This window comes from Podarcis tiliguerta (assembly GCF_965153285.1).
Source record: "Podarcis tiliguerta genome assembly, chromosome: 8".
NCBI classification, from domain to species: Eukaryota; Metazoa; Chordata; class Lepidosauria; order Squamata; family Lacertidae; genus Podarcis; species Podarcis tiliguerta.
The window spans coordinates 26,872,622-26,896,293 of NC_139541.1; the positions used below are offsets into that span (position 1 = coordinate 26,872,622).

Here is a 23,672-nt window from a genome sequence, read left to right on the forward strand (position 1 = left end):
AGGCCCTGGGTTCAACCCGCAATGGCATCTCCAGGGAAGGCTGGGAATGTGCCCTGCCTGGAAGAAAGCCTGGAGAGCTGCTTTCAGTCAGAGTCCATAATACTGAGCTCTATGGACCAATCAGTGAGCAGGAGGAGACACTCCCAGCAATGGGCTTTGGGTGGGTGGGGCCAGCCACTTTTCAGTCATGCGATGCAGTAAGGATGCTGTATCATTGACAGATAGGCGGCTGACCTCTCAAATTTGACCAATCCTGATGATGGTCTGACCCATGGAGCTGGAAATAGCTTCCCACCCATGGTGTGGAGAGGAAATGCCTCAGAGAAGTCCAAAAGCTGTACACAAAAGCGGCAGCTTGTTGGATGTGCTTGCTAGGGAGCTGCTGCCAGTCAGAGTAGGCTACAGTGAACTAATGAGCCACGACAGACAGAGGAGCAGGTGATGCTGGCCACTAGGCTGCTGTCAGGGCAGCTTACATTTTTATTCCTGGTTCTAAATGTGTTTAGGCGTATTTTAATGGATGTTTTTTAACTGGGTTTTTTTTAAAAAAAATCCTTTCTATTTTATAATGACGTTTTGTGATGCTGGAAGCTGCCATGAATCCCAACCTGGGAGAAAGGCAGGATATCTGTATACAGTGGTACCTCGGGTTACAGACGCTTCAGGTTACATACGCTTCAGATTACAGGCTCCGCTAAGCCCGAAATGTTACCTCAGGTTAAGAACTTTGCTTCAGGACGAGAACAGAAATTGTGCTCCAGTGGCGCAGCGGGAGGCCCCATTAGCTAAAGTGGTGCTTCAGGTTAAGAACAGTTTCAGGTTAAGAACAGTTTCAGGTTAAGAACGGACCTTCAGAACGAATTAAGTTCTTAACCTAAGGTACCACTGTATAGAATCATGGAATGGCAGAGTTGGAGAGGATGCCAAAAGTTATCCTGTCCAAGCCGCTGCACTGCAGGAAATTGAGGATATCAAGTAAAGAAATAAATGATGATAGTGACTATGTTTTGATGCAGAATTGTGTCTTTGAAACGCCTCCCCCTTCTTGTCCTTGACCGTCTCCAGGTGTAAAGTCTGCCCCCTCACTTTCTTCACCAAGTCGGAGATGCAGATCCACTCCAAGTCCCACACAGAGGCCAAGCCCCACAAGTGCCCCCACTGCTCCAAGTCCTTCGCCAACGCCTCCTACCTGGCGCAGCATTTGCGCATCCACCTGGGCGTCAAGCCCTATCACTGCTCCTACTGCGAGAAATCCTTCCGCCAACTTTCCCACCTCCAGCAACACACCAGGTAAGGGACCTGCTTATGCTCGCTGGGATCAGTCGACTGGGTTGCCATTTTGGGTGAGCACGGGAAACAAAGATGGCCACCTGAAATTCAGAAACTGGAAATCCCCCTTTTCGTTAACAAGAACAAGGTTAAGTAAAAAAGCAAGCCCCTAGTCCTCATTGACCTTCTTTGACCAGCAACGTCAGAATGAATTGTCGCATATTGGTGCACATTTTTCAGGATTTGTTTCCTACTTGATAGATTAAACCAGCAGTTCTTGAACTTGGTTAGGGTGGGATTTTAACATATACGAAACAGTTTTAAATAAGTCTGTAGACATGGAATTGTTTTATGGATCTACTACATATTTTGGAAAGTTGTCTCTTTGCTATGTGTTAGGACAGGACAGGACCCTAGGATCGAGGTGCCATTTTGAATCAAGATGGTGGCCCATACCTTTCAAAACCGTCCTGATTTGCAGCCACTAATTTCACCATTTCCTAATGTGAAATTGCTGTGAGATATATTGCGGGAGGCGGTTTGTGAACTAAATCAGGTAAGCGAAGCAATGGAGGAGAGGTGGAAAACACCTCAGCGTTCTCTCTCGCTGCCTTTCAGAATTCACACCGGAGACAGACCCTACAAGTGCCCTCACGCCGGATGTGAAAAGGCATTCACACAGCTCTCGAACCTCCAGGTCAGTTGGTTGGGAATTCAGGTGGTATGTGCCAGGGAAGTGAATTGGAAGTCCCAGAGTGGGTCAAAGCATTTGAGGGTTAGAGATAATTGGGGTGCATTTATAGGGTGCCCTGTGTGGCAAGACGGGACTGCAGTTTTCCTGTGCAGAATATTTATGTATCTCATGCCGCAAGCACCCAAAAAAATGGTCTTGATGGTCTGCTGATCTAGCCTAGTCCTCTGCTTCCAAGAGCAGAAAGCCAGATACTTTTGGGTGCTCAAAAGCTTGGCCCAGAAAGAGGGGAGGAGACCTCTTGTCTGTCCTGCGGTTTCTGAGATTCAAAGGTATATTGCCTCTAAAGACGGAGGTTCCACTTAATTGCTGAAGATAATAGCAAGTGAACATTATTACCTGCTTTGGGACCTTGGGGTGAAAGACAGGTAATAGCTGTATGTATGTATGTATGTATGTATGTATGTATGTATGTATGTAGCACAGAGTAAAATGAAATTGGCATCAACATTTTAAAAGTTGCAGTCATGTCACAACCTCCAGAGGAAAATGACAAAATGCCTGGGGTCAGTTCCTGGTGATTATTTTGTTTGCTGCAGCACAGAAACCATGTGGTGTAGTGGTTAGAGTGCTGGACTCAGGTTCAAATCCCTCCTCTCTCTGAACCATGAAACTCACTGGGTGTGACCTTGGGAGCCAGCTGGTATCTCTCAGCCTAAGCAACTTCGCAAGGTTGGCATCTTGATCTGAGCTGAGTGAAAGGGTGCAAGTCTCATCTGACTGCCCTGCTGCAGATTTAGCAAGGAGGGCTTGATAAAAGATTTTGCAGAGATCTCAGTGAAAGTAAGTAGTGTAGAAGGAGTTGGGTCTTCAGAGTTGCAAGGGGGGTACCTTGGTTGGTGGCGAGGCGGCTTTTTGTTTAAGGGTCTTCCGCACCCCACCCCCAGGACGTCTGAGGGCTGCCATGTCAATCTCCTGTTCCTTCCTGTCCCTTTCCCACCCAGTCTCACCAACGGCAACACAACAAGGACAAGCCCTACAAGTGTCCGAACTGCTACCGGGCCTACTCGGACTCTGCCTCGCTCCAGATCCACCTCTCAGCACACGCAATCAAGCACGCCAAGGCCTACTGCTGCAGCATGTGTGGGCGGGCCTACACTTCAGTGAGTAGCAGGGGCTGTCGGCTGGGCAGGAAGCGAGGCAGGTGGGGAGTGCGAGAGACACGAGTTCAAATCCCCTCACGCACTGGGCATGAAGTCTACTGGGGGTGGCCTGGGGGGGGGGGAGGTCAGTTGGCCGCTCTGGGCCTAACCCAGCTCGTAGAGTTGTTGTGAGGAGGAAAACGCGTCAGAGTAGCCATCAATAGCTTTATGTCCTCCTTGAATTGGTCCAATCCTCTTTGAAAGCCATCCAGGTTCCATAGTTGTGAGGACAATACTCAAGTCGGGATATTGTGGGGTGTGGGTGCACAGCTTACTTTAGTTTTCTGCTTGGTGATTGCGGGGTGGAGGTGTTTCTCCCCCAGTTGCCCTGTGGGAAACTGTGGCGGGCCAGGAGATCCCCTCAGTAGATCAGGCCGATCCTCAATCTCCCCCAAAGCATGCTGTGGGAGGAGGTCCGGGTGGAGGTGAAGGGAGGTCCCAAAAATGCTGAAATGAATCTACGTCACCCTAGGCTGGGAGGGGGCAGCCGCTTCCTGCTTCCCCAAAACCTGACCTTTCCTTTCTCCCTCTCCAGGAGACCTATTTGATGAAGCACATGTCAAAACACACGGTGGTTGAACATCTAGTGAGTCAACACTCTCCTCAAAGGACGGAGTCTCCCAGTATCCCTGTCCGAATCTCGCTCATCTGAATCTCGGGGAGCAGCCTCCACCCCCTGGCCTGGCCCTGCTCCCGTGCAGCCACCCCCTCTTGAATCCCAGAAGCGGGGAGCAAAAGACAAGGACACCTTGGCATCACGGTCAAACAACCCACAGTCCCTGCTCCGCAGCGCCCCTCCTGCCATGGGGTGATCCTCTTCCGCCACCGGTCAGGACAGAGAGAGAGAGACTGGATGGAGCCCTGTTGGCAGCCAGGGAGACTGGGGAGGGGAAAGAGATTTTTTTGTTCCATGTTGGTGGCAGCCAAAGACAATCCCAGAGCACTTTGAAGACGTCCACACCTCTCCCTTCTCTGTAACAGAGCCTCTGCCCCAGTCACAGGCCCCCCCCTTCTTTCATTTTGGATCCCCACTTCTCTCCCCTCCAAAATCCCTGTTCCACTTTAATTTCGCATAGGAAAATTGTCACCCAATGGGCCAGGAATTTGCAATGCAGATAACGGGGAGCCGGCCCCCTTCTGGACTCTTCTCTGGAGCCGTTACAGGACCGCCTCGGCCAAAAATGGGGCAGCGTGAGGTTATCGGTGCAGGGGGGGCGGGCACCCCAGGAGTGGCCTTTGGCTAGGGTGGGCACAGTGGGAGGTGAGGATCTCATGCTGCAACATCACACGGTCAGGACCCATTGCACCAGTGTTGGTGCAAAGGATTACATCAATGCTCAGAGGCTATGGGCTTTGCCGCTCCTTCGGCTAGGAGGTGGAAGGGAGTGGGGGGTTGTCCTAGAAATAGATGAGGGGGCACCTTCAGAATATGATTGGGAAACACACTCAGCAGGGAGGAAGATGGCAAGAGACTGGCAGGGGCTTTGTCTGCCCATCACCTTAATCTTGAGGCACCGTGCGAAAGTCTGCCCACCTGCAGCACCATTTTTGTGTATGAGTAGCCTCCAGCCCTGCTATCTCCTTGTATGGAAAAGGAGGGGAGGGGATGTGGGGGGGGGGGTGTCTCTTCTGCGGGGAGGAAAGGTGGGCATTGACCTGCTCCTGGATAATGCTGCCATTCGGCTCACCCACAGTAAGATGTGCCAGTCCATTTCTCCCATCTTTGCAGAGGGCTGTCAGCTGGCAGAAGCGAAGCCCCAAGGGTGTTTTGGGGCAGAAGACAGGGGGGGGGGTCTTGATCCTGGCTGCCCTACCCTTCAAGGCTGCTCAAGGCACCACCTTGCAACCTCTCCAAGGGTGTCTCCAGCAGTGGTTGGCAGGGCTGGAAGAAGCTATGGTTCTCCCGGGGTGTGCCCACAGCATTGGTGGGGGGGGGGGCACAGGTTCCTCCCTAGCCCCAGAAAAGAAACATAAGCAAGTTGCTCATTCCAATTTCCATTTTAACATGGCCATAGCAGGCACATATTTGCAGAATAAGTGGAATTGTCATCCTTCTCCAGTTGCTGTCATTTGAGGGGGTTTGATGCCCTTGCACCAAGATCCAAGGGGATTAGAGAGGTTTTTTTAAAAATCCACACCAGTATTCCAGAGAATTCTGGGGTCCCCAAGGGCTCATTTGCTTGCAAAGCCGCGTTCTGTTGCCTTGAGAGGGGTCAGCTTCCTAGTGACCCCAGAAGACTGAGCACCTCCTAGAATACCCCCCCCAAAAAAAAACCTCCTCTAAGCAAGTAGTCTCTGGAAGCCCCATTAATTGTGGGGAAGGGTCCATGGGGTTCAGAAAATCTGCAAACCGCAGAAACACAGAAAGTGTGGTGTGATCCTCTGCGACTCTTATCTCCTGCAAGGCTGTTTTCCTCCAATTCCTGTCAAATGGGGAAAACGCCTTTTAAAGCTTTATTGCTACACTAGATTTGCTACCCAAGATTGGAAGCAGAGGACAACATTGCAGTTTCCCTTGATGGGGGGCGGGGGGAAGCCTGTCAAATGGGACTTCAGTTTCACTTGCAATGTTTTGGCCATTTCCAGTTTTCCCAGATGCTACATGTGTCCCCGACTGCTGCGGCTCCAGCTCTCTCTCCACCCCCCACTGCCATGAGTCAACCGGTCATCTCTCTGTGGCCACCCCAGTGGCTGAGGAGAGGCCATGGCCTCCTGGGTGGTGTAAAGAAGAACGGCTCAAAGCGCCAACACGATGGCACCCTCTCTGGCTCTTAAGGTCTTCTGTGGCTCCTTGGATAGCTGTGAAGAGACTGGCATGATGCCAACTGCTCTCGCCCCAGGAGCCCATCACCAAAAGAGAAAGTAGATTTCTGAGGTGGTGCTTCACCTCCCTCAAACCAAGCTCTCTTGGCAGTTTTTCTCAAAGTGCAAGGGAAAGGGGCCACAAAACTTCCCCAAACAACAAGACTTAAAAACCACCTCTATATTATGTACCCTTCAGTTGCGTTAAAAAACAAAAACGAACTACTTTTTTTTAAGATAAACTTTTTAAGCCTTAAAAATATATAATTTTGTTTTTTATCAGTTGTTTCTTTTACTGTTTGTATTTGATTTGATCTTTTCCTTTTTTTAAAAAAAAACCTTGTTCCCTTTTCAGTCGGTTTTGAATTGTTGTATGATATTCAATATTGTAGCCTCTCTTTTTTTGATCCGCATGTTAATAACTGTGTAAATAGGACTCTTATGCATAATGTTAACAACTTTTTTCTATATAAAAAAAAAGAAGCCCAGGCCACATCTAGCTAGATCCTTAGTTATTATCATTACCTTATAACTGAAAAAGGAATTTTTAAAAAAAGTTTTTTTTAAGGGTCTCTCCCTCCCACCCCTTCCCTTCAAAGAAAAGTCTTGCATTGTGGAATCCGGGACTGGTGAGAGGAGGCAACTTTTTGCCTCGCTGCCAAACGCCATTTGCATTGTTATGAAATGAAATGGGGGAAAGAAGGAAAAATAAATAAAAAATTGCTTTGTATTTCTCTGTTGTGGAAAAAAGATAATAAAAGCGTCTTTGGAACCTTGGGCTGGATTGGAAAGCGTACCAGTCTTCTGACTAAGGGTTTTTAAAATAAAAAATGAGATGAACAGGGATACCTGGTGAGTATTTGGGACACCAGACATGTAACGTGAAGTACTTTAGTTTTGCTAAAGATTTACAGAAAGCCCACTTAATCCAGCTCCCTGTGGCCAGCTAGATGCGTTCAGGTCCTGCTTGAAGATTTCCCACAGGCAATTCTCCCCATGTGGTCCCAGGAACTGCCTCCGAAGGTGGAAAAAGTAGCCATTCTGCCTGCCAGCCACTGCTGAAACAAGTGTCTTTTAAGAACTTAAGTTCCCAGCATCCTGAGGTGACAGAAATTACGCTTGAGCAACTGAGGAAAAGCCTTGTGTGTGCCAGAGCTGGTGGCAGATGGAAGGAAAGTCACTCTGGAGAAGTGAGAGGCATGGGATGCATTTTGCAAGTGTCCGAATACCAAGCCGAAAACTGCTCTAGGAAGAACTCGTTTCAGCCATGCATCTGCCTGGAAACCAGTGTTTCCTGGCTCTGCCATAAAGCTCACAGGTGACACTGAACCACTCGCCATCTCTCAGCCTCTCCTACCTCACGGGGTTTGCGAGGGCAGAAAAACATGCACATAACCTTGAGCTCTGAGAGGAAAAAAGGGATGAAAATGAAAACTATGAAGGGGGAAAAAGCTTCAGACTGCAGTTTAGGAACCACCTCTCATCCTAATCGCATTAAAAGCCAATGAGACTCCCCAACCCTGAGGGAGCAGGCACTGGAGGGCAGTTAGGCACAACATCCCCCAGTGCTCCTTAAGAGAGACTGCTGCCCCAAGGTGAGGAGGATGCTGTCTTGCCAACACAAGGTGGGTACCACTGGATCAGGCCAGCATCCTGCTCTCAACAGTGGGCAAACCTGCAAGCAGGATCGTGAACAAGAGTCCTCTCCCCTGAATAGCAACAGCTATTCAGAAGCACGGCTGCCTCCGACTGCAAAATTTTCCAATCCTCTCTTGAAGCCGTCCAAGCCATCACCGCTTCCTGTGGCAGCGAGTCCCACCGTTGAACTCCGTGCTGCATGAAGAAGTCCTTTCTTTCGCCTTGTGAGTTCTCGTCTGTCTCCATGGTTTTGACGTTATGATTCACCTGGAGAATCCAGCTGAACGTTCTCCGCCCTAGGAAGCTAAAATGTCCCGGGACCTGCCCCCAACCACCCAGCCCCATAGCAATGAAGCCTTTTAAATACATGGCGTCTTTTTCTTTTTTTTTTAATTCCAAAAGGCGTTTATTAAAAACAGGGGGGGGGGGGGCAACAGTAGAAAGTCCTTTTGCTTGCAGCCCAGAGGCTGTGGAGAGTGGCCAGCACGAAGAAGGGGGGCACCACACACAAACCGTCAAAAGGGGCAGGGGGGTGCAGCTCAGCTGCAATCCCACTCCCCGCAGTTCCTGATCACCCGAGGAAAAAGCCCGCCCACTCTCGACAATCCTGAGGCCAGCCCCATCTTCCAGGGAGAGAGCCGGCTCCTCCTGCCCTGCCTTGATATTATGGGAGGGGGAGAACGGGGGGGGGGGGTGAGGTGTTTGTGGCAGGGGCCAAAAGGGCCTTTTATTTAAATTTTTAAGGCAGCTGCAGACCTGGTCCCAAATCAGAATAGAGGCCTCCCCAGTAGTCCTGGACGTCAGCCAGCCAGTTTGCACGACTCGCGCTTGGCTACTTACTCCTCCCCTTTTTTAAAAAAATTGTTTTAAAAAAACCAAAGCAAAACAGTGTGAGGGGAGCAATACACCCCCGCGAGACTGGACGGAGATCCCTTTTGCTCCTGCATGATCCCCCACGGGAACCAGGAGATCTATCAGGGCAGCTGCTTCCCCCGCTGTGCCATGGGAAGAGATATAGCAGAAGAGGAAAGGGTGCAGGGAGGGAGGAGAAAACAGGGCACTACTCGGCACCACACACGCGCGCACGCACACACACGCCTACAAAAAAATTTAAGGCAATGGTCCTGTTTGGCTTTTGAGGTTTCAAGTAGGTGTGTCCGATCCTGGGGGGTGGGGTCTCTGGGACGCAGGAGAAGCAGCTTCCAGGGCGAGGAAGAGGGTCCTCGCCCCCACCACTAAAAAAACAAGGTTGCACGACTCTCTCCATTGCTGCAGGGGGGAAGCTAATGCTACATATTTATGTACAGCCCCGCAACGGCTTTAGCTTACGGACATCCCACCTGAATCGGGGTGCCTCCACGCCCCTCCTGTCATCGAGGGAGGCTGGGGGTGTTGCCTCTGTGCTGGAGTTGCATTGTGAAGAGTGGGAGGCAGAAGAAAGCAGAGTCCATTTTGTTCCCAGCCCCGCCCAGCCTCCGAGGAAGAAAGCATCCGTTTGCCAGCAGGGCCTCCCACCCGCCCCGGCCTGAAGGCCTCTAGGAGTCTTTCAGCATACAGATGCGGGCGTAGATTTTGAGGGCTGGGCCCAGTTTGATGTTCATGGCGCTCATGAGGTGGTCCTCCTTCAGGAGAAGCAGGGCCTGGCCGTCGATCTCTTGCGCCCGGAACTCCTCCGCAATCTCCTGGCAACCTGCGGCAGGGGGAGAGGAAAAGCCCCATCACTGCGAGAAAGTGAGAATACAGGGAACCAGGCAGAGGACCTTCTCAGCAGCGGCGCCCTCCCTGTGGAACGCCCTCTCATCTGACTTCAAGCAGATTAAGAATGACACAACTTTTAGAGGAGTTCTGAAATACAGCCCTCTGTCGGGAGTTTTCCATGTTCAATGTTTTATTATGTTTTTAATCATCACCAGAAAACGGTCAGAACTTCTCAATGCCAAGAGCTGTTCCAACAGTGGGACAGACTCCCTCGGAAGCTGGTGAGCTCTCCTTGGTTGGAGATTTCTAAGCCGAGGTTGGATGGCCGATGCTTCAGCTGTGGTTCCCACAATGCAGGGTAAAGGTAAAGGTAAAGGTACACCTGCCCATACGGGCCAGTCTTGCCAGACTCTAGGGTTGTGCGCCCATCTCACCCAAGAGGCCGGGGGCCAGCGCTGTCCGGAGACACTTCCGGGTCACGTGGCCAGCGTGCTAGAGCCGCACACGGAAACGCCGTTTACCTTCCCGCTAGTAAGCGGTCCCTATTTATCTACTTGCACCCAGGAGTGCTTTCAAACTGCTAGGTTGGCAGGCGCTGGGACCGAGCAACGGGAGCGCACCCCGCCGCGCACCCCGCCACCCCAACCTTTCGATCGGCAAGCCCTAGGCGCTGAGGCTTTTACCCACAGCGCCACCCGCGTGCAGGGTAGTTAGGGCTAAATGCAGGGTAGTTAGGGCTAAATGACCCCTGGGATATTTCCGTAACCAAATCAAATCCATCCATAAACTTAACTCCTCAAGTTAAGTTAAACCTTAACCTCCTCAAAGTAGCAACACCGGAAAATATTGGGCTTCCCACCAGACCAGAGAATTGGGAGAGAGGGGGGCAGGCTCATTTCTGCCCAACTTGGACCGCTCCAAGGTTCCCTTCCTAAGCAGGCAGGCGGAAGGCCCCAATCCTTACCGGGCAAGGACCGAATGAACTCGTAGACGTCCTCCACGTTCCACTTGGTGGGCTCGCTGGGCAGGAAGTGGTGCCCAATGCCCACCAGGTCTCGGACGTGCACATCCGGCAGCTCCATGTCGCGCTCGCCCTGGCGCCGGCGGGAGGCGGAGGAGCTGGCCGAGAGGGGCGAGAGGGGCTCTTCATAGCTGGAGTTGTCCGAGCAGCGGCTGGAGTCCTCCTGCGCGTGAGCCAGCTGCAGAGACCCGGAGACGGAAATGGGCCCCGATCCAGGGGGCAGCGATACCGGCGCCTGCAAACACAGAGGAGCACCCCACTTTAGGAGGCTGTGCTATTGCCCCATCCGGCCCAGTGCTGTCTCCTCTGGCCGGCAGCTGCTGTCTGGAGGCTCAGTTACATCATCTGTATGTTTACTGCGCTAACTCCCTGGGCTCCTCAATTTCTTTGGAGCCACTGCCCCCTTTGGTTCCACAAGATCATAGAATAGCAGTCTGCACAGCTTATGAGGGGAAGGTAACCACACAATAAAATACAGAACAGGAACGATTCATTGTGCGTTTATTCAGAACCCAACGGGAATTATTTACTTAATTCCACAAAATTGAGAAACTTTTCGAAATTACACTACAATATACCAAAATGCGAATGCAGTAATAATATTAACGAACATCAGCAACATTAGCTGAAGAAAAAAGGGGAGGAACCATTGGCTAACTCCGCTTTAGCAATATCGTCTCCCTTTTGTAATCTTTTTTTTGCAGACTGTGCGAAAAGAACTTCTGAGACAGCTCAGAAGAAACTGAACTGGGCATTCCTGTTCCCACACATCAGCAAGGAAATCTTTCCCTTGGATCTCTGTATAAATTATGGGCAGATTAACATGCAACGAATAATACCTTTCCCCTGAAGTTGACTCTTGAGATCTTTCAATTATTAAAATTTAGTTAAGAAATTATCATTACAAATGAACCCAGCACCGCCTGAAAGCAAATGTCCACTCTGCAGCTGAGAACTCTTCTTCCAAGCATGTGTAGCAAACAATTTGTTATCGTGTTCCGGGGGGACAGTGTGGTGTAGTGGTTAGGGTGCAGGACTAGGACCTGGGAAAGAACTAGGTTTAAGTCCCCTACTCATTGGTCATGAAGCTCATTGGGCCAGTCACTGCCTCTTAGCTTCCCCTCTTAGACAGTCACTTGCTGTGAGGATAACATGAGAAAGTGGCCCATGAGACCCGGGTTCAAATCCCCACTTGGTCATGGATAAAGATTCCTGGGTGTGGCCTTGGGCACTTAGCCACTGCCTTTTCTCAGCCTAACCTAGGGTTTTGAGGAGGGGATTAAATGTGGCAGTTCCTCCATGCAGGACCCCAATTGGGCCCATTTTAGAGGTCGGAAACTGAGGACTCTGGGGAAGAAGAAAGATAAAACCATGCACTGTGCTCCTCTTGGGCCTGTGGCAGGTGCACTGGAGGGAGACACAAAGAGATACCTGATGCTCCCAAATTTCTCCTCCGCTGTGCAAAAAAGTTCCTTGCCCCTGGATAACCCCAGAAGGCTCTTACCTGCTTCTTGTTCTCTTTGCTGAGAGGGGGAAGGGAGCCCTTGCAGGTCCGACGCCGGCCGTGTGGAGGCGTGTTGGGCTTCTGAAGCTTGCTGCGGTCTGGGTGGAAGAGCCCCACACGCTTTGTGCAACCCACGTTGTACCTGCGAGAGAGAGAGAGAGTTGGTCAAAGCCTGTGTGTGGCCAACGTTCCAACCTTGTATTATGAATTATGATTGTTTTTATTTCTATCCCTCCTTCTCCCACCCCGCCAACTCGCAAATTAAAACAACACTGGGCAAAATACAAAAAGCTTAAAAACATACAAGGTATTTTAGTGGGTTGTTGTTTTTATTTTGATGGTATATTTTGTGGTTTTATGTTTTTATTTCGTTCTGTGAATAGCTCTGAGAATTCCGGGTATAGGATGGAATTTAAATCCAATTAATAATATTAATAATTTCTAGAAAGTAATCAGACCCAAACAGCACCACAACACTATAAAAAGCAACCATGTTAAAATACAGACGATAAAAGCAGTGCAGCCCAGTGTCTGTGTGTAGAGTAATCAGCTATATAAAAGCTTCTCCGCTGCTACCCAGCACAAAATTTGTGGAACGTGGGAATACGCTTTATAATGGAGTCAAACCCTGGGTTCATTTAGCTCAACACTGCCTACTCTGGCTGGCAGTGGCTCTCTGGGTTTTCAGGCAGGGGAGATTCCTAGAGCTGCCAGCCTGGAGATGCTATCAGGACCTTCCGCAAGCAAGGCAGCTGCTTTGCCCTGAGCTACGGCCCCTTCAAGGAGAAGGGCAGGCAGACGGTTCTGCCAGGGAGGTACCTCTTTGCGCAGGCCATGGAGCAGAACCGCTTTGACCGCTTGAACTTGTAGGCAAAGTCAAGGCGGCCGCAGAGCTCGCATTTCAGCTTCGGGGGTGATCCGTCGTCTTTGGATTCTGGGGAAGGAGAGCAGAGTTTTTTAGGACCCCTCACCTCAAAGCAACAAAAGGCAGCAAAGCCCCCCAAACCCTTGCACCCACATTTAAGAAGCCCTGCTGGATCAGGCACCTCTTAACCACAGAATGGCAGAACCGGATGGGGACCCCAGGGGTCATCTAGCCCAACCCCCAGCAGTCGATTGCTGTTTTTCCAGCCAGGTACCTGCGGAACCTGCGGCCACCAGATGTGGCTCCCATCACAGGAACGTCAGGAACTGCAGACCCTTTCTCCCTCCAGCTAACTATTGCCTGCACAGACCAGCAGCGTTTCTCAAGGGTTTTAGACAAGGGACTCTCCCAGTCTGGCTTCCCCCTGGGGCAACTGGTCAGCCACTGTGAGAACAGGCTCATCCAGCAGCCTCTTCTGGTGCTCTTATGAGCCCAGAAACATCCACAGGTTCTCCACCTTTGCAGAAGAGGGTTGTGCCAAATATTTGTTCTGCTTTTCTGCACGTTTTGATACGACACCTCTCTGCTGGGAAGCTGCCCCATCAATCCCGAATGCTCCTTGAGGGAGCAAGTGAAAGGCACTCTGCACATGCTCCAGCTCCCTCTCTCTCTCTCTGCTTACCTAGGCTTTCCGCTGGGCCTACCTTGTAGATAGGGGTCCTCCATTTCGGAGTCGGTGGTGGTGGTTGTGTTGTTGTCCTGGTGCTGGGGTTTCTCGGCCAGGAGGTCCTGGGCATACTTCTGCTTGAGGCTCCCCACCAGCAGCGAAGAGCGCCCCACCTGGCAAAGAACCACAGTCACGTCGAGCAGGAAGGGGACCCCCCGAGCGTCATCTAGTCCAACCCCCTGGAATCGAACACTGCCGGATGGCCATCCAAACCTCTGTTCTACAAACCTCCAGCGAAGGAGAGATGGGCGAGGGAGGTGCTTCGACAAGGGAGTCGGCGAAAGGCAGCTTGGAAGGCAGCCCCCTCCCCCTTCTCTTCTTCCAGGGAGACCCGGGTGGCCTTGGCCCCGCAGGACGAGGGGAGGGCGGACGCTCGACTGACAGCTGCAGCGGGAGAAACGCTTGGCTATATGCACCTTGGAAACAAGAGCGCCAGAAAGGGGAGCGCAGGGCTGTGGGTGGGTGGATTTGGCCCGGCTGGGCAGGAATCTCTGAACAGCGCATTCGGAGGCCACATTCCACACGACACATTTAAAGCGCTACGGTGCCACCTTGAATACCCCTCCCCCCCAAAAGAATCCTGGGATGTGCCGTTTGTTAAGAATTGTTGAAAGACCCCGTATTTCCCTCCCAGAGCTACAATTTTTGGAGTGGTTTAAGAATCAATAGCTCTTCCCAGGGAACTCTGGGAACTGTAGCTGGGAAGGGAGGATAAGGGGGTCTCCCCTACAACTTGCAGCACCTGTAACAAACTACGGCTCCTCTAATTATTTGGTGGAAGCCACGGCTGCTTCAAGTGGCATCGCAGCACTTGAAATGCGCTTGGGACTTGGTAAGATTTTATATTGCGAGGAGGGACCCTGGGCTCCCTTGCATCACCCCAACCATGTAAACCAGATCCCCCCCCCCCTCCCCGGTGCTCCAACCAGTTTCTCTGCCCCCTCCAGTCCCAGCCAAGTTCACTCTCCCCCCCACAGCCTTTGTGAAAACAGAAACGCCAGGGTATGGATGGGTGAAACCCTTTGCCTTCTGCACGTGCCCAAGCACAACCCTCAAGTTTTCTTGCAATGGGATTTCAATGCCCACCCTTCCCAAAGCCCCACAACAAGGGCAGCCCACCAACACCTACCCATGCAGTACCCTGGGGCTCCCCCACCCCCAACTCAACACACACCCCCGCCAGGTTTGCTGGCTACCTACCGGGAACGGCTCAGCCCCCTCCTGGATCACGAACCCCTCGATGACGTGGGTCAGGATCTGCGGCTTCACAATGGCTTGGGGCGGCTTGTTCTCACCGTTCTGAGGGGCGCCGGCGACGGTGGAGGCAGAGCTGCCGTTGTTCCCCGATGTCATGCCGGGGCTGCCGGGGGTGTCCGGAGGCGTGCGGCGGAGGCTGTCCCGGCCGGCCTCTGCATGGGAGAAGGAGGGAGAGGAGGGAAGCCGAGCGTGACAGGCAAGCCGAGACAAAGGCAGAGGCACCAAGGAGGCTGGACCACCGGCCCTGCCCCTCCGACGCCCTCCCCAACCGCCCGCTCTGCCCATTACCATACAGCTGACTTGCTCCTGCTCCAAGCCGCATGGGACGCCTGCCCCCCCCTTCCAACCTCTGCGTGGAGCACACACAGAGAGGGTTGTGGAAGGAAGGAGGAGCACACACACACACACAGAGAAAGAGTCTGCCAGGCAGTTTGGAGCAGAAGAACTGGCACAGAGGACCCGGCGTGCCCCAGGCAGGGGGACGCCAACTCTGACGCTCGCAGACCCCTGGCTTTAAATCCATGCCCTCCTCTTTCCAATAGGCACAGGAGCCTGGGAAAGACTTGTGTGTGGCATGCGGGAGGCGAGTGGCCAAACTACATACAATCCACTCTCGGCCATGATTCCTAGACTTTCTGTCCCAGGCTTCTACAAATACACCCCAAGGGAGTTTGCCACCTCCAGTCCCGAACGCCAGATTCTGGAGGGGGCTGCACCAGAGAGCTGCCACGGCTGCAATTTTATGCTCCTGGTGCTTTGCTGTGGGGGGGAAGCTGCACTCAAAGCAGCTCGCGGAGAATGGAAACGGGGGTGCTAAGGGCAAAAGCGATTTCATAACAACGTGACAAAACAGCAACACAACAGAGAATATAACAATATACCCAGAAAAGCCCACATACATCCCCTAGCAACTATGATAGGAGGAGAAATATGCTATTGCCCCTTTTTAAGTTATTCCTCTGCAATTTGCAAAAAGAGTTGTGGAGTGGGGGGTTTGTGGGGGACTCAGGCTCTCATCCAATACCCCCAAAACTGCTAACAACTGCGGGGTGGGGGGTGGGGCTAAGACAAGGGCCCTGCCTGGCATAGGTGCCTACTCTGCTTTCCTCGTTCTGTCAACAGGTGCCAAGTGGTATAGCCCTTCCCAGACTCTGAAACCACTTTGGAGTCTAAGCACTGGGGGTGGGGGGCCTGAGAATTGGACATTACAAGTGCACCCTATCAAAATGCAATAATTCTGAGACTGTAGAAAAGATTCAGTGGGTGGGGGTCTAGCCCGGACTGACTACAATCAGATACTAGGAGTTAAAAGTTTTAACACCTGCTTCCCCACCCCCCCACCCCAAAAATACATTTAAAACAAGTTTAGAAAGCCAGCAGGTAGACACTTGTGGTGAAGACCCTTTTATCCAACTGGGATATTATGCTAGTTTTAATTTGTAGCTAAAAGGTTTCCATTTATGTATCACTCTGGTTGCCTAAATGCTCCCATCGCTCCTCACCCAAGAAATAAAGAGTTGCAAAGTTTGAAAGGTGAAAATTGGTGATTTGTTTATTTTTAATTACGAATCCTTGGACCTTTGCATTGAGAATTTTTTGGGGGAGGGATGTACAAGTCACTTTGCCACATTGTACCAAATTAAAGATCAACATCCCACCCTCCTCCACTAAGGAAACGGCAAAAAAACCCCTCAGTAACTAAATAACCTTTCAGCAAAAAATTAGGCTGTCTGTAAATCTGGATGGGTTTCCAAGAACCCCTTACGACACACACACGGTCTGTTGAAGAAATGAAAATCAGAGACGTGATGCTATTACTGACAGCATGATCAAATTGGAAGGGACCCCAGGAGCCATCTACCCAACTTCCCGCAACACAGGAATCACAGTTAATGACCATTTGGCCCAGACCAGGCTGATGCCTTGCACAAACTGGGTGTACACTGATGCCCCAGAATCTTCTGTAACACTGAGAAATTCTTTGGCAGGTAAGTCCATCTGAGAAGGGCTCCTTGTCAAAGGTACAGAGCAGCTCGCTGCCCCCACAACTGAACTCCCAGCCCTCCAGATGCTTTGGACCATGGGTAGACAAACTGAGGCCCGGGGGCCGAATCCGGACCAATCACCTTCTAAATCCGGCCCGCAGACAGTCCGGGAATGAGCGTATTTGTACATGAGTAGAATGTGTCCTTTTATTAAAAACGCATCTCTGGGTTATTTGTGGGGCATAGGAATTCATTCATTTTTTATTTATTTTTCAAAATCTAGTCCGGCCCCCCACAAGGTCTGAGGGACAGTGGACCGGCCCCCCGCCGAAAAAGCTTGCTTACCCCTGCTTTGGACTATAACTCCCATCTGCCTCAGCCAGCACAGGATGATGGGAGTTGTAGTCCAGAACACAGTATGGGGAGAGAGAGGAGGCTCGGGAAGGCCACATTAAAGTTTTGAAGTGGCAGGAAGCGGCTGAATCCCAGGGACTGTGTGGACAGAACTAGCAACCCACACACTGCTCTAGCCAACGCACCTGCGCAACACATCATTGCAGGGGGCTGGACTAGAAGAGCCTTGGAGTCCCTTCCGACTCTACAATCCTATGATTCTATCAACTGCAAACTCCGGCACGATCGCATGGCTCTCTCAAACAACCTACAGGCAACTGGCAAAGCGCATACACAACCCAGGGCTACTTTACACACTGGAAGCACACGGATCCTGGACTCCTGAATGTTTTGAGAATCCTTATGTCAACGCATCAAGTTCCTAGGCCTCATGTTGTGCCAAAGAAAAAAAATGTTTTCCTGTGGTTATTCCCCTCCTGTATCACTTTGCTTCCCCACCCCAATCTTCTCCACATCTCCTTTTTCATGTCCAATTATGCTACCAGAATCCTAACCGCAACCACCCATAAGCCAAGGCTTTTTACGTGAGAAATACAGAAGGTGGAACAATGAACAAAAGCCAGCTCCACCTCTCCAGCACTTTATATATTTTTCCTTTTCAAAAGATCCTAACGGCTGCTGGAAACTGTCCCACGCAACTTGCTGCCCCTCCCAAGAAGGGCAAGAGCAGAATACACGAAACCGAGCCATAAAATGAACAAGGAACGCTCAGTTTTATGCTCTTTCTCGCTCTCTCTTGAAGCAGAATCCGGGCCCCCGTTTTTAATCTGCGTGTCAACTTCGATTTCGGGGGATGACCAGAGTCGCAGCTTTGCCCGGATGACATCATTTGGAGTGCCAAAGCACTCTGCACACCACAGCTGCCGGCCCCACCCACCCCCCGCCAGCACCCCCACACAAGAGGGTCCATAATCCTTGGCTGCTGAGGCGCAGCCGAGAGACAAAACCATTTCTTCCCCACCTCCCACTCCAGACCCCTTTCAATGCCACCTCCTCAGAGACTCTGGGATTTGCTCTCTCTCTCTCTCTCTCTCTCTCTCTCTCTCTCTCTCTCTTGATTTCCTAGACTGCGGTCCGTTCGCCCAGCCAGCACCGCATTAAATATTAACCACCCTGGAGGATGTGCTTCGCACGCGGCGCCAAGGATTCAAAGCAAGGCATGCTGGGAGTTGCCGCGCCGAGACCCAACAAAGGGGGAAACGCAGCCGCTTCTGACGGCATACAATCCAGCCGCTGGCGGATGAGCAGGGGTGTCAAATGGTACCACAGTGGCAAAACTCAAACCGGCCTCATTTTAATTTGGGGGTTCTGCCCGACGTCCAAAATGCTTTGTTAGCTTCTGATAAGAGATTTGGCTGGCAGGAGCCAGTATTCTGACTCGGCACAAGGCATGCTTCCTATGCTCCTGTTTAAATCAGCTATTTATTCAACACCATGAGGACTAGAACCCTGCGCATAGCTGTCAACTTTTCCCTTTTCTTGCGAGGATTCCTATTCAGAATAAGGGAATTTCCCATTAAAAAAGGGAAACGTTCAAAGCTATGACCCTGCGTTATGTTGAAAGAAAAGGACCGTAACTCACTGACAAGAGCAAAAGGTCATCCCCCAACGGCAGCATCTCCCAGGTAGCACTGGAAGAAAAGCCTGCCTGAAACCCTGGAGACCGATTACTGCCAGTCTGTGCAGACAACACTGAGCTGAATGAATGAGAAAGACTGGAAGCTGACTTCATATTTAGGGTAACGGTATGTTCAGTGGGACAGAACATACTTCTGCATATAAAAGGGCTCTCTCTGCTTGCGATTCCAAGAAACTGGTATTCAGAGGCAGGTTGCCTCCTCCAAGAGTGGAGGCAGAGCAGCCACTGGCCGTGTTAGAAATCATTTTGCGACTGGCACAGGACTAACTGCGACCGTGTGGAGATCTCTGGATGCCAGGCTGGTGACTGGGGAAAGCAAAATGTCACTTAGAGAAGGATCTGAAATATTCTCATTGAAGCTTGAATTTGTTTTATCCTGGATTGTTTGATGTTTGAAGGCATTGCAACCCGCTTTGAGATTTGTACTTTATAAAATATAAAGTGGCACAGAGGCACAGAAATGAGTAACAACAACAACAAAACTCCACTGTAAAAACAAAACGGCGCCTAGACATTCCATTGTGGTAAACGCAACATAGGTTTAAGGTACCCTATGGTGATTGGCTTATATATCTGAGTTTCTAACACTGGCCACCGCTAGACAAATCCATGGGCGATAAGTTCCACAGTTTAACTCTGCCCTGAACCCACCAGCATTCAGCTTCGTTGGATTGCCCCACGTTTTAGTATTATGACAGAGAGAGAACTTCTCCCTCCACACACAATTTCTCTATGAGAAGGGAGCCTTAAGAAACAAAGGGGTCCTTTCCTATGGCAGGAAACAGCTGAGGAGGAGATGCTCACATGATTGAGCAGCCATCCCAGATGACCTGGTCTAGTATTCGAGGCAGAGGGCACAACTGCCAAGTCGCAGGTCAACTCGCACTGTCAAGCGAGAGGTCAACAGATTGCTTCTCATTTGAGCAGGACAAATATTTAGGGGAATCCAAGGCCACTGCGGTGTATTTCTAGTTGGCAGCTCAGCTTCTGAACATTCCCTTGCAGTGTCATTTGCTGGGGAAGGCAGGAGGGCGCCCCCCCCCCCCGGCAGCAAACAGTGCAAACCAAATTCATATTAATGAACACAGGTCACACCGGCTGCCTTCAGCAGGCAATGGGCCTACTCTGAGTAGCACCGGCAGGGGATGCATCCCTTGGTGCTGCACTAGGAAGTGAAAATTGGGTCGCAGTTGGTTGCAGGCTTCAAAGAACTGGCCTGATGCCCCTTTTAGAAAAGGCTGTGACACCTGTCTTGCCTGCAGAAGATCCTAGAGGTGTATCCAGCTATATCTGGAAGAGACCCTTGCCTGGATGCATGGAGAGCTGCTGCTAATCCATGCAGGCAACACTGATCTATACCAGGATTTCCCAAACTTGAGTCTCCAGCTTTTTTTGGACTACAACTCCCACCATCCCTAGCTACCAGGACCAGTCATCAGAGATGGGAACTGTAATCCAAAAACAGCTGGAGACCCAAGTTTGGGAAACCCTGATCTAGATGACCAAAGGTGTGACTCAGTAGAAGGCCTCAACCCACTTAAAACAGCCCTTTATTCAGAAAAATGAGGACTGGAAACTTGGCTTTATTTTTAAGGGCCTTTGCTCAGTGGTCGAGTAGACACGTTGCATAAAGAAGGTCCCAGGGTCATTCTTTGGGCCGACAAATTTTCCCTGCCTGAAATCCTGGAGAGCTGCTACCAGTCAGTGTAGCAAATACTGAACTAGATGGACCACGATGGACTGAGCTTCATATACTGCAGTTTCCAAGTTTAAATCAGCCATTTAATCGGAACTTTGAAAATTAGACCCTGGCCATTTTTTTGGTAGGGGAAGCAGCAGCCGCTTTTCCCAAGTTCAATCCCCAAACGGCATCTTCAAGTATGACTGTGAATCTCCTGAAAACCCAAAGAGCCACTGCCAGCGCAGGCAGTGTAGACAATGCTGAGATAAATGGGTCATAACGGTCCGACTCTCACATATGGCAGCTTCCTATGTCCCACAAGTGAACAATGCACAGCATGGAAGAGCGCCACCTGCTGTCCATTCCGGAGCTCCTGCCAATCAATCACAAAGGACATGCGACTGGGGTTAGAGGAAGGGGGTGGGGAGAGAGAGGAGCAACAGTCCACTCTTCCTCCCCCCCCCCCCCATTTCATAATGGGAACAGGCATGGGAACCACCTGACAGTGCATGACTGCAGTGTGAAACTGGAGCACCTCTCCAGAGAGCGCCCAAACGCCTCTTCCCCAGCTGCGCAAGCAGGATCGGGAAAACAGCGCAGAGCAGGCACATGGCGCGCAGGGGGCGCATGAACACACAAGAGGGGCAGGCGGGGAAGACAGCAGCTGCTGGAGGAAGAGGAGAAGCTCAGGAGAGCGCAGGCAGGCTCCAAGGCATCAAACAAGGGACTGTGAAACCCAGGGCTCAAAGTTGGGTTTCTCCCAACCCCCTGAGCAAAGGCATCAGGTCTTCTTGCCTGGCTCATCCCCACAGGATCTGCAACAAGGGGGCAGCCAGTAGGATGGCCAGACCTCAAGAAAGCTCTCTCTCTTGTCTCCCTGCCAGCCAGCTTGCTGGGAGGCCAGCCAGTCCTCCCAGAAAGCTGCTCCTCCCTCATAGGGGAGGGAAGGCGCTTGGTTGGGGGGGGGGGGAGATGCATCAGGCACAGCTTCAGTGCTGAGATGAGCTCTCTCCTTCTGCCACAGGAAAAGGGTGGCACAGAAACCCTGGCTGGAATTCTCCCCGCACGGAAGGGAGCTGCCAGCACCATCCAGGCCACCAGAAGGAGCATTCCAAGTGGCTATTTTAAAACCTCCTCAACTCAGCCCAGGCTTTGGAAACTCAGGCCGTCCTACCCATGTGCCAAATAATCTCCTTGCCCCTCCCCTTTCGCCATGCAAAAACAGAAAACAGCTTATTTTCACATGTTCCTTCTGCGATCTGACAGTTCTCTTCCTCTTTCCACTTATGCGCACCAGGAACACAAACAATTACAGGTATAATGCAGAAAACTGCACGTAATTTGAGATTTCGGCAAGGACTAGAACCTCCGTTCGCTTTCTAGGTGATCCGGCATTCCTTTATTGCAGCCTGTTGGATGATGAGGGCTAGAACCCTCTGGACTCGTTTCATATAATTTAGCATTCTTTTATTACAGCAGAACCATTGTTTTTGAAACAACCTTCGTCACAAGCCTGGCCAATCTGAAACCGCACTTGGTAATTAAATAACACTAATATTCCCTACTTGTTATTTTAACCCATGTGCAACTGTATTCATTCTGTGTGCCTCTTTCACAGCTTTATTATTATTATTCTTCCTCCAATTTTCACCTGTTGTTATCAGTGTTCTGCTTAATATACACATTATAAAATGAAACTTAAAAATATTTACCCCAAAACAAAATCACTAATATCCTATCACAATGCTTGTAATCCCAAAGATTAAAGCAAAACCCCTATCTTTGTGCTGAAACACATTCATTACCCTGCACCACCCATAAAAGGGCTATATTCAAATATCCTTTGTACTGGAGATAAAACAGAGGCAGGGGAATATCGGAGACCAGGGGAGAACCACAGCTCAGTGGTTAAGGAGGCATTTGATTTTCATGCAGAGTCCTGGATTCAATCCCTAGCTTCTCCAGGTAGGGCTGGAACAGACCCCTCCAGGAAAGAGCACTGCTGCCAGTCACTGTGTACTGTAGACATTCATGAGCTGGATGGACCAATGGTATGACCTGCTACAAGGAAGCTCTTTTTGTTCCTATTTCAATCAGAACCACGAGGACTAGAATCTTGGCTTGATTTTAAGGGAAGGTCTGTAGCTCAGTGGCAGAGCACCTGCTTTGCACACCGAAGGTCTCAGGTTCAATTCCTGATGTCTCCATGTAGGACTCTTGCCAGCAAAACCCTGCCAGTCAGCGCAGGTAATACTGAGCTGGGTGAACCAGTGGCCTGACTCATAATAAAAGGCAGCTTCCCAAGTTTGGGTGATGGCAGGGACAGAATGTTTTAAAACCCTTTGTCTGTTCTCAGCCGAGGTTGTCAACTTAGGGTCCCCTTTCAGCCAGGGGATGTCTGGCTGCCAACCTGCTGCATAAGAAATGAGTCATGCGCCAGCCACTCCAGGGAAGTGTCCTTGGAGATGGTACCCAGCTGAAGTGCTGTTATCACAAGCTCCTTAGGCAGCTGCTTTGTTTAGAAAGCACAGCTCATTTGCAGTGGGAGTACAGCAGCGTAGCCAACCCTTTCTGAACAGGAGTGCTCCATTTCTGGGTCCCAGCCAGCCATTCCTCCCCGCAGAATCCGAGAATCCCACTCCTGCCTTTCTTTTCCAACATTCTGCAGCTACTGAGCATGCTCAGTCACAACTGGGCTTTTGCAAAGGAGTAAGCAAGTTCCGTTTATTTTTGTACTTTAGGATGATGGAGGGCATGCCACAACCCCGCCCCTGGTTTCTCTGTGGCCCCATTTTACACATAGCCCACCTGTATGGCTCAAGGAAGTGAGCCAAGCTGCACCTATTAAAACATTTAAAAACAGAGGTGCAAACATCATTAGGCGACCTTGATAGCCAGGTTTCTTGTGCCTAACCTGTGGCCTTCCACCACGTGTTGGCTGACTCCCATCAGGCTTGCCCAGCATGGCAAAAAAGTCAAGGCTCATCATTATTACCATTAATTTATAAATCGCCTTCCAAACCTCCAGCTCAAGGAAGTTTATGCATAAAATAACCAAAGAGAGTTAAGAATATAAAAAACAATATATTTAAAATGAAATTAAAACCCCACAGGCTATAGAGTCAGGTGTGGGCAAGCTGTCTGGAGGCTTAACAAAAACAACCTCTGGAGGACTGCATTCACTTGTGGGCTAGAGGGACCTGTGATTGGACCAACTTTATTAATGGCCTTCTTATTTTTTCAATATGCATTTAGACCTACAAGTCACCTAAAGCAACA

At 50.7% G+C, this 23,672-nt stretch overlaps 2 protein-coding genes across 13 annotated transcripts in view; one reads left to right on the forward strand and one right to left on the reverse strand.

Annotated features, from left to right (window-relative positions):
• ZNF362 (zinc finger protein 362) overlaps nt 1–6,741 on the forward strand; it is a 30,433-nt gene extending 23,692 nt beyond the window's left edge. For all 8 annotated transcript variants that reach the window (XM_083452166.1, XM_083452168.1, XM_083452162.1 and 5 more), the window contains exons 5-8: nt 1,066–1,290; nt 1,888–1,966; nt 2,965–3,123; nt 3,698–6,741. In XM_083452166.1, coding sequence (XP_083308292.1) covers nt 1,066–1,290; nt 1,888–1,966; nt 2,965–3,123; nt 3,698–3,814 — 580 coding nt within the window. In that variant the 3' untranslated portion in view covers nt 3,815–6,741. The remainder of the gene's footprint in view (nt 1–1,065; nt 1,291–1,887; nt 1,967–2,964; nt 3,124–3,697) is intronic.
• A 1,236-nt stretch (nt 6,742–7,977) lies between these two features.
• The window catches only part of PHC2 (polyhomeotic homolog 2), a 59,008-nt gene continuing 43,313 nt past the window's right edge, over nt 7,978–23,672 (reverse strand). For 4 of the 5 annotated variants that reach the window (XM_083452104.1, XM_083452103.1, XM_083452106.1 and 1 more), the window contains 6 exons: nt 14,618–14,826; nt 13,395–13,530; nt 12,645–12,759; nt 11,826–11,967; nt 10,265–10,556; nt 7,978–9,292 (listed from right to left, as the gene is read on the reverse strand). In XM_083452104.1, the coding sequence (XP_083308230.1) occupies nt 9,138–9,292; nt 10,265–10,556; nt 11,826–11,967; nt 12,645–12,759; nt 13,395–13,530; nt 14,618–14,826 (1,049 nt within the window). In that variant the 3' untranslated portion in view covers nt 7,978–9,137. Of the gene's footprint in view, nt 9,293–10,264; nt 10,557–11,825; nt 11,968–12,644; nt 12,760–13,394; nt 13,531–13,645; nt 13,802–14,617; nt 14,827–23,672 lie in introns of all 5 variants that reach the window. The other variant, XM_083452102.1, reaches the window with a different exon arrangement.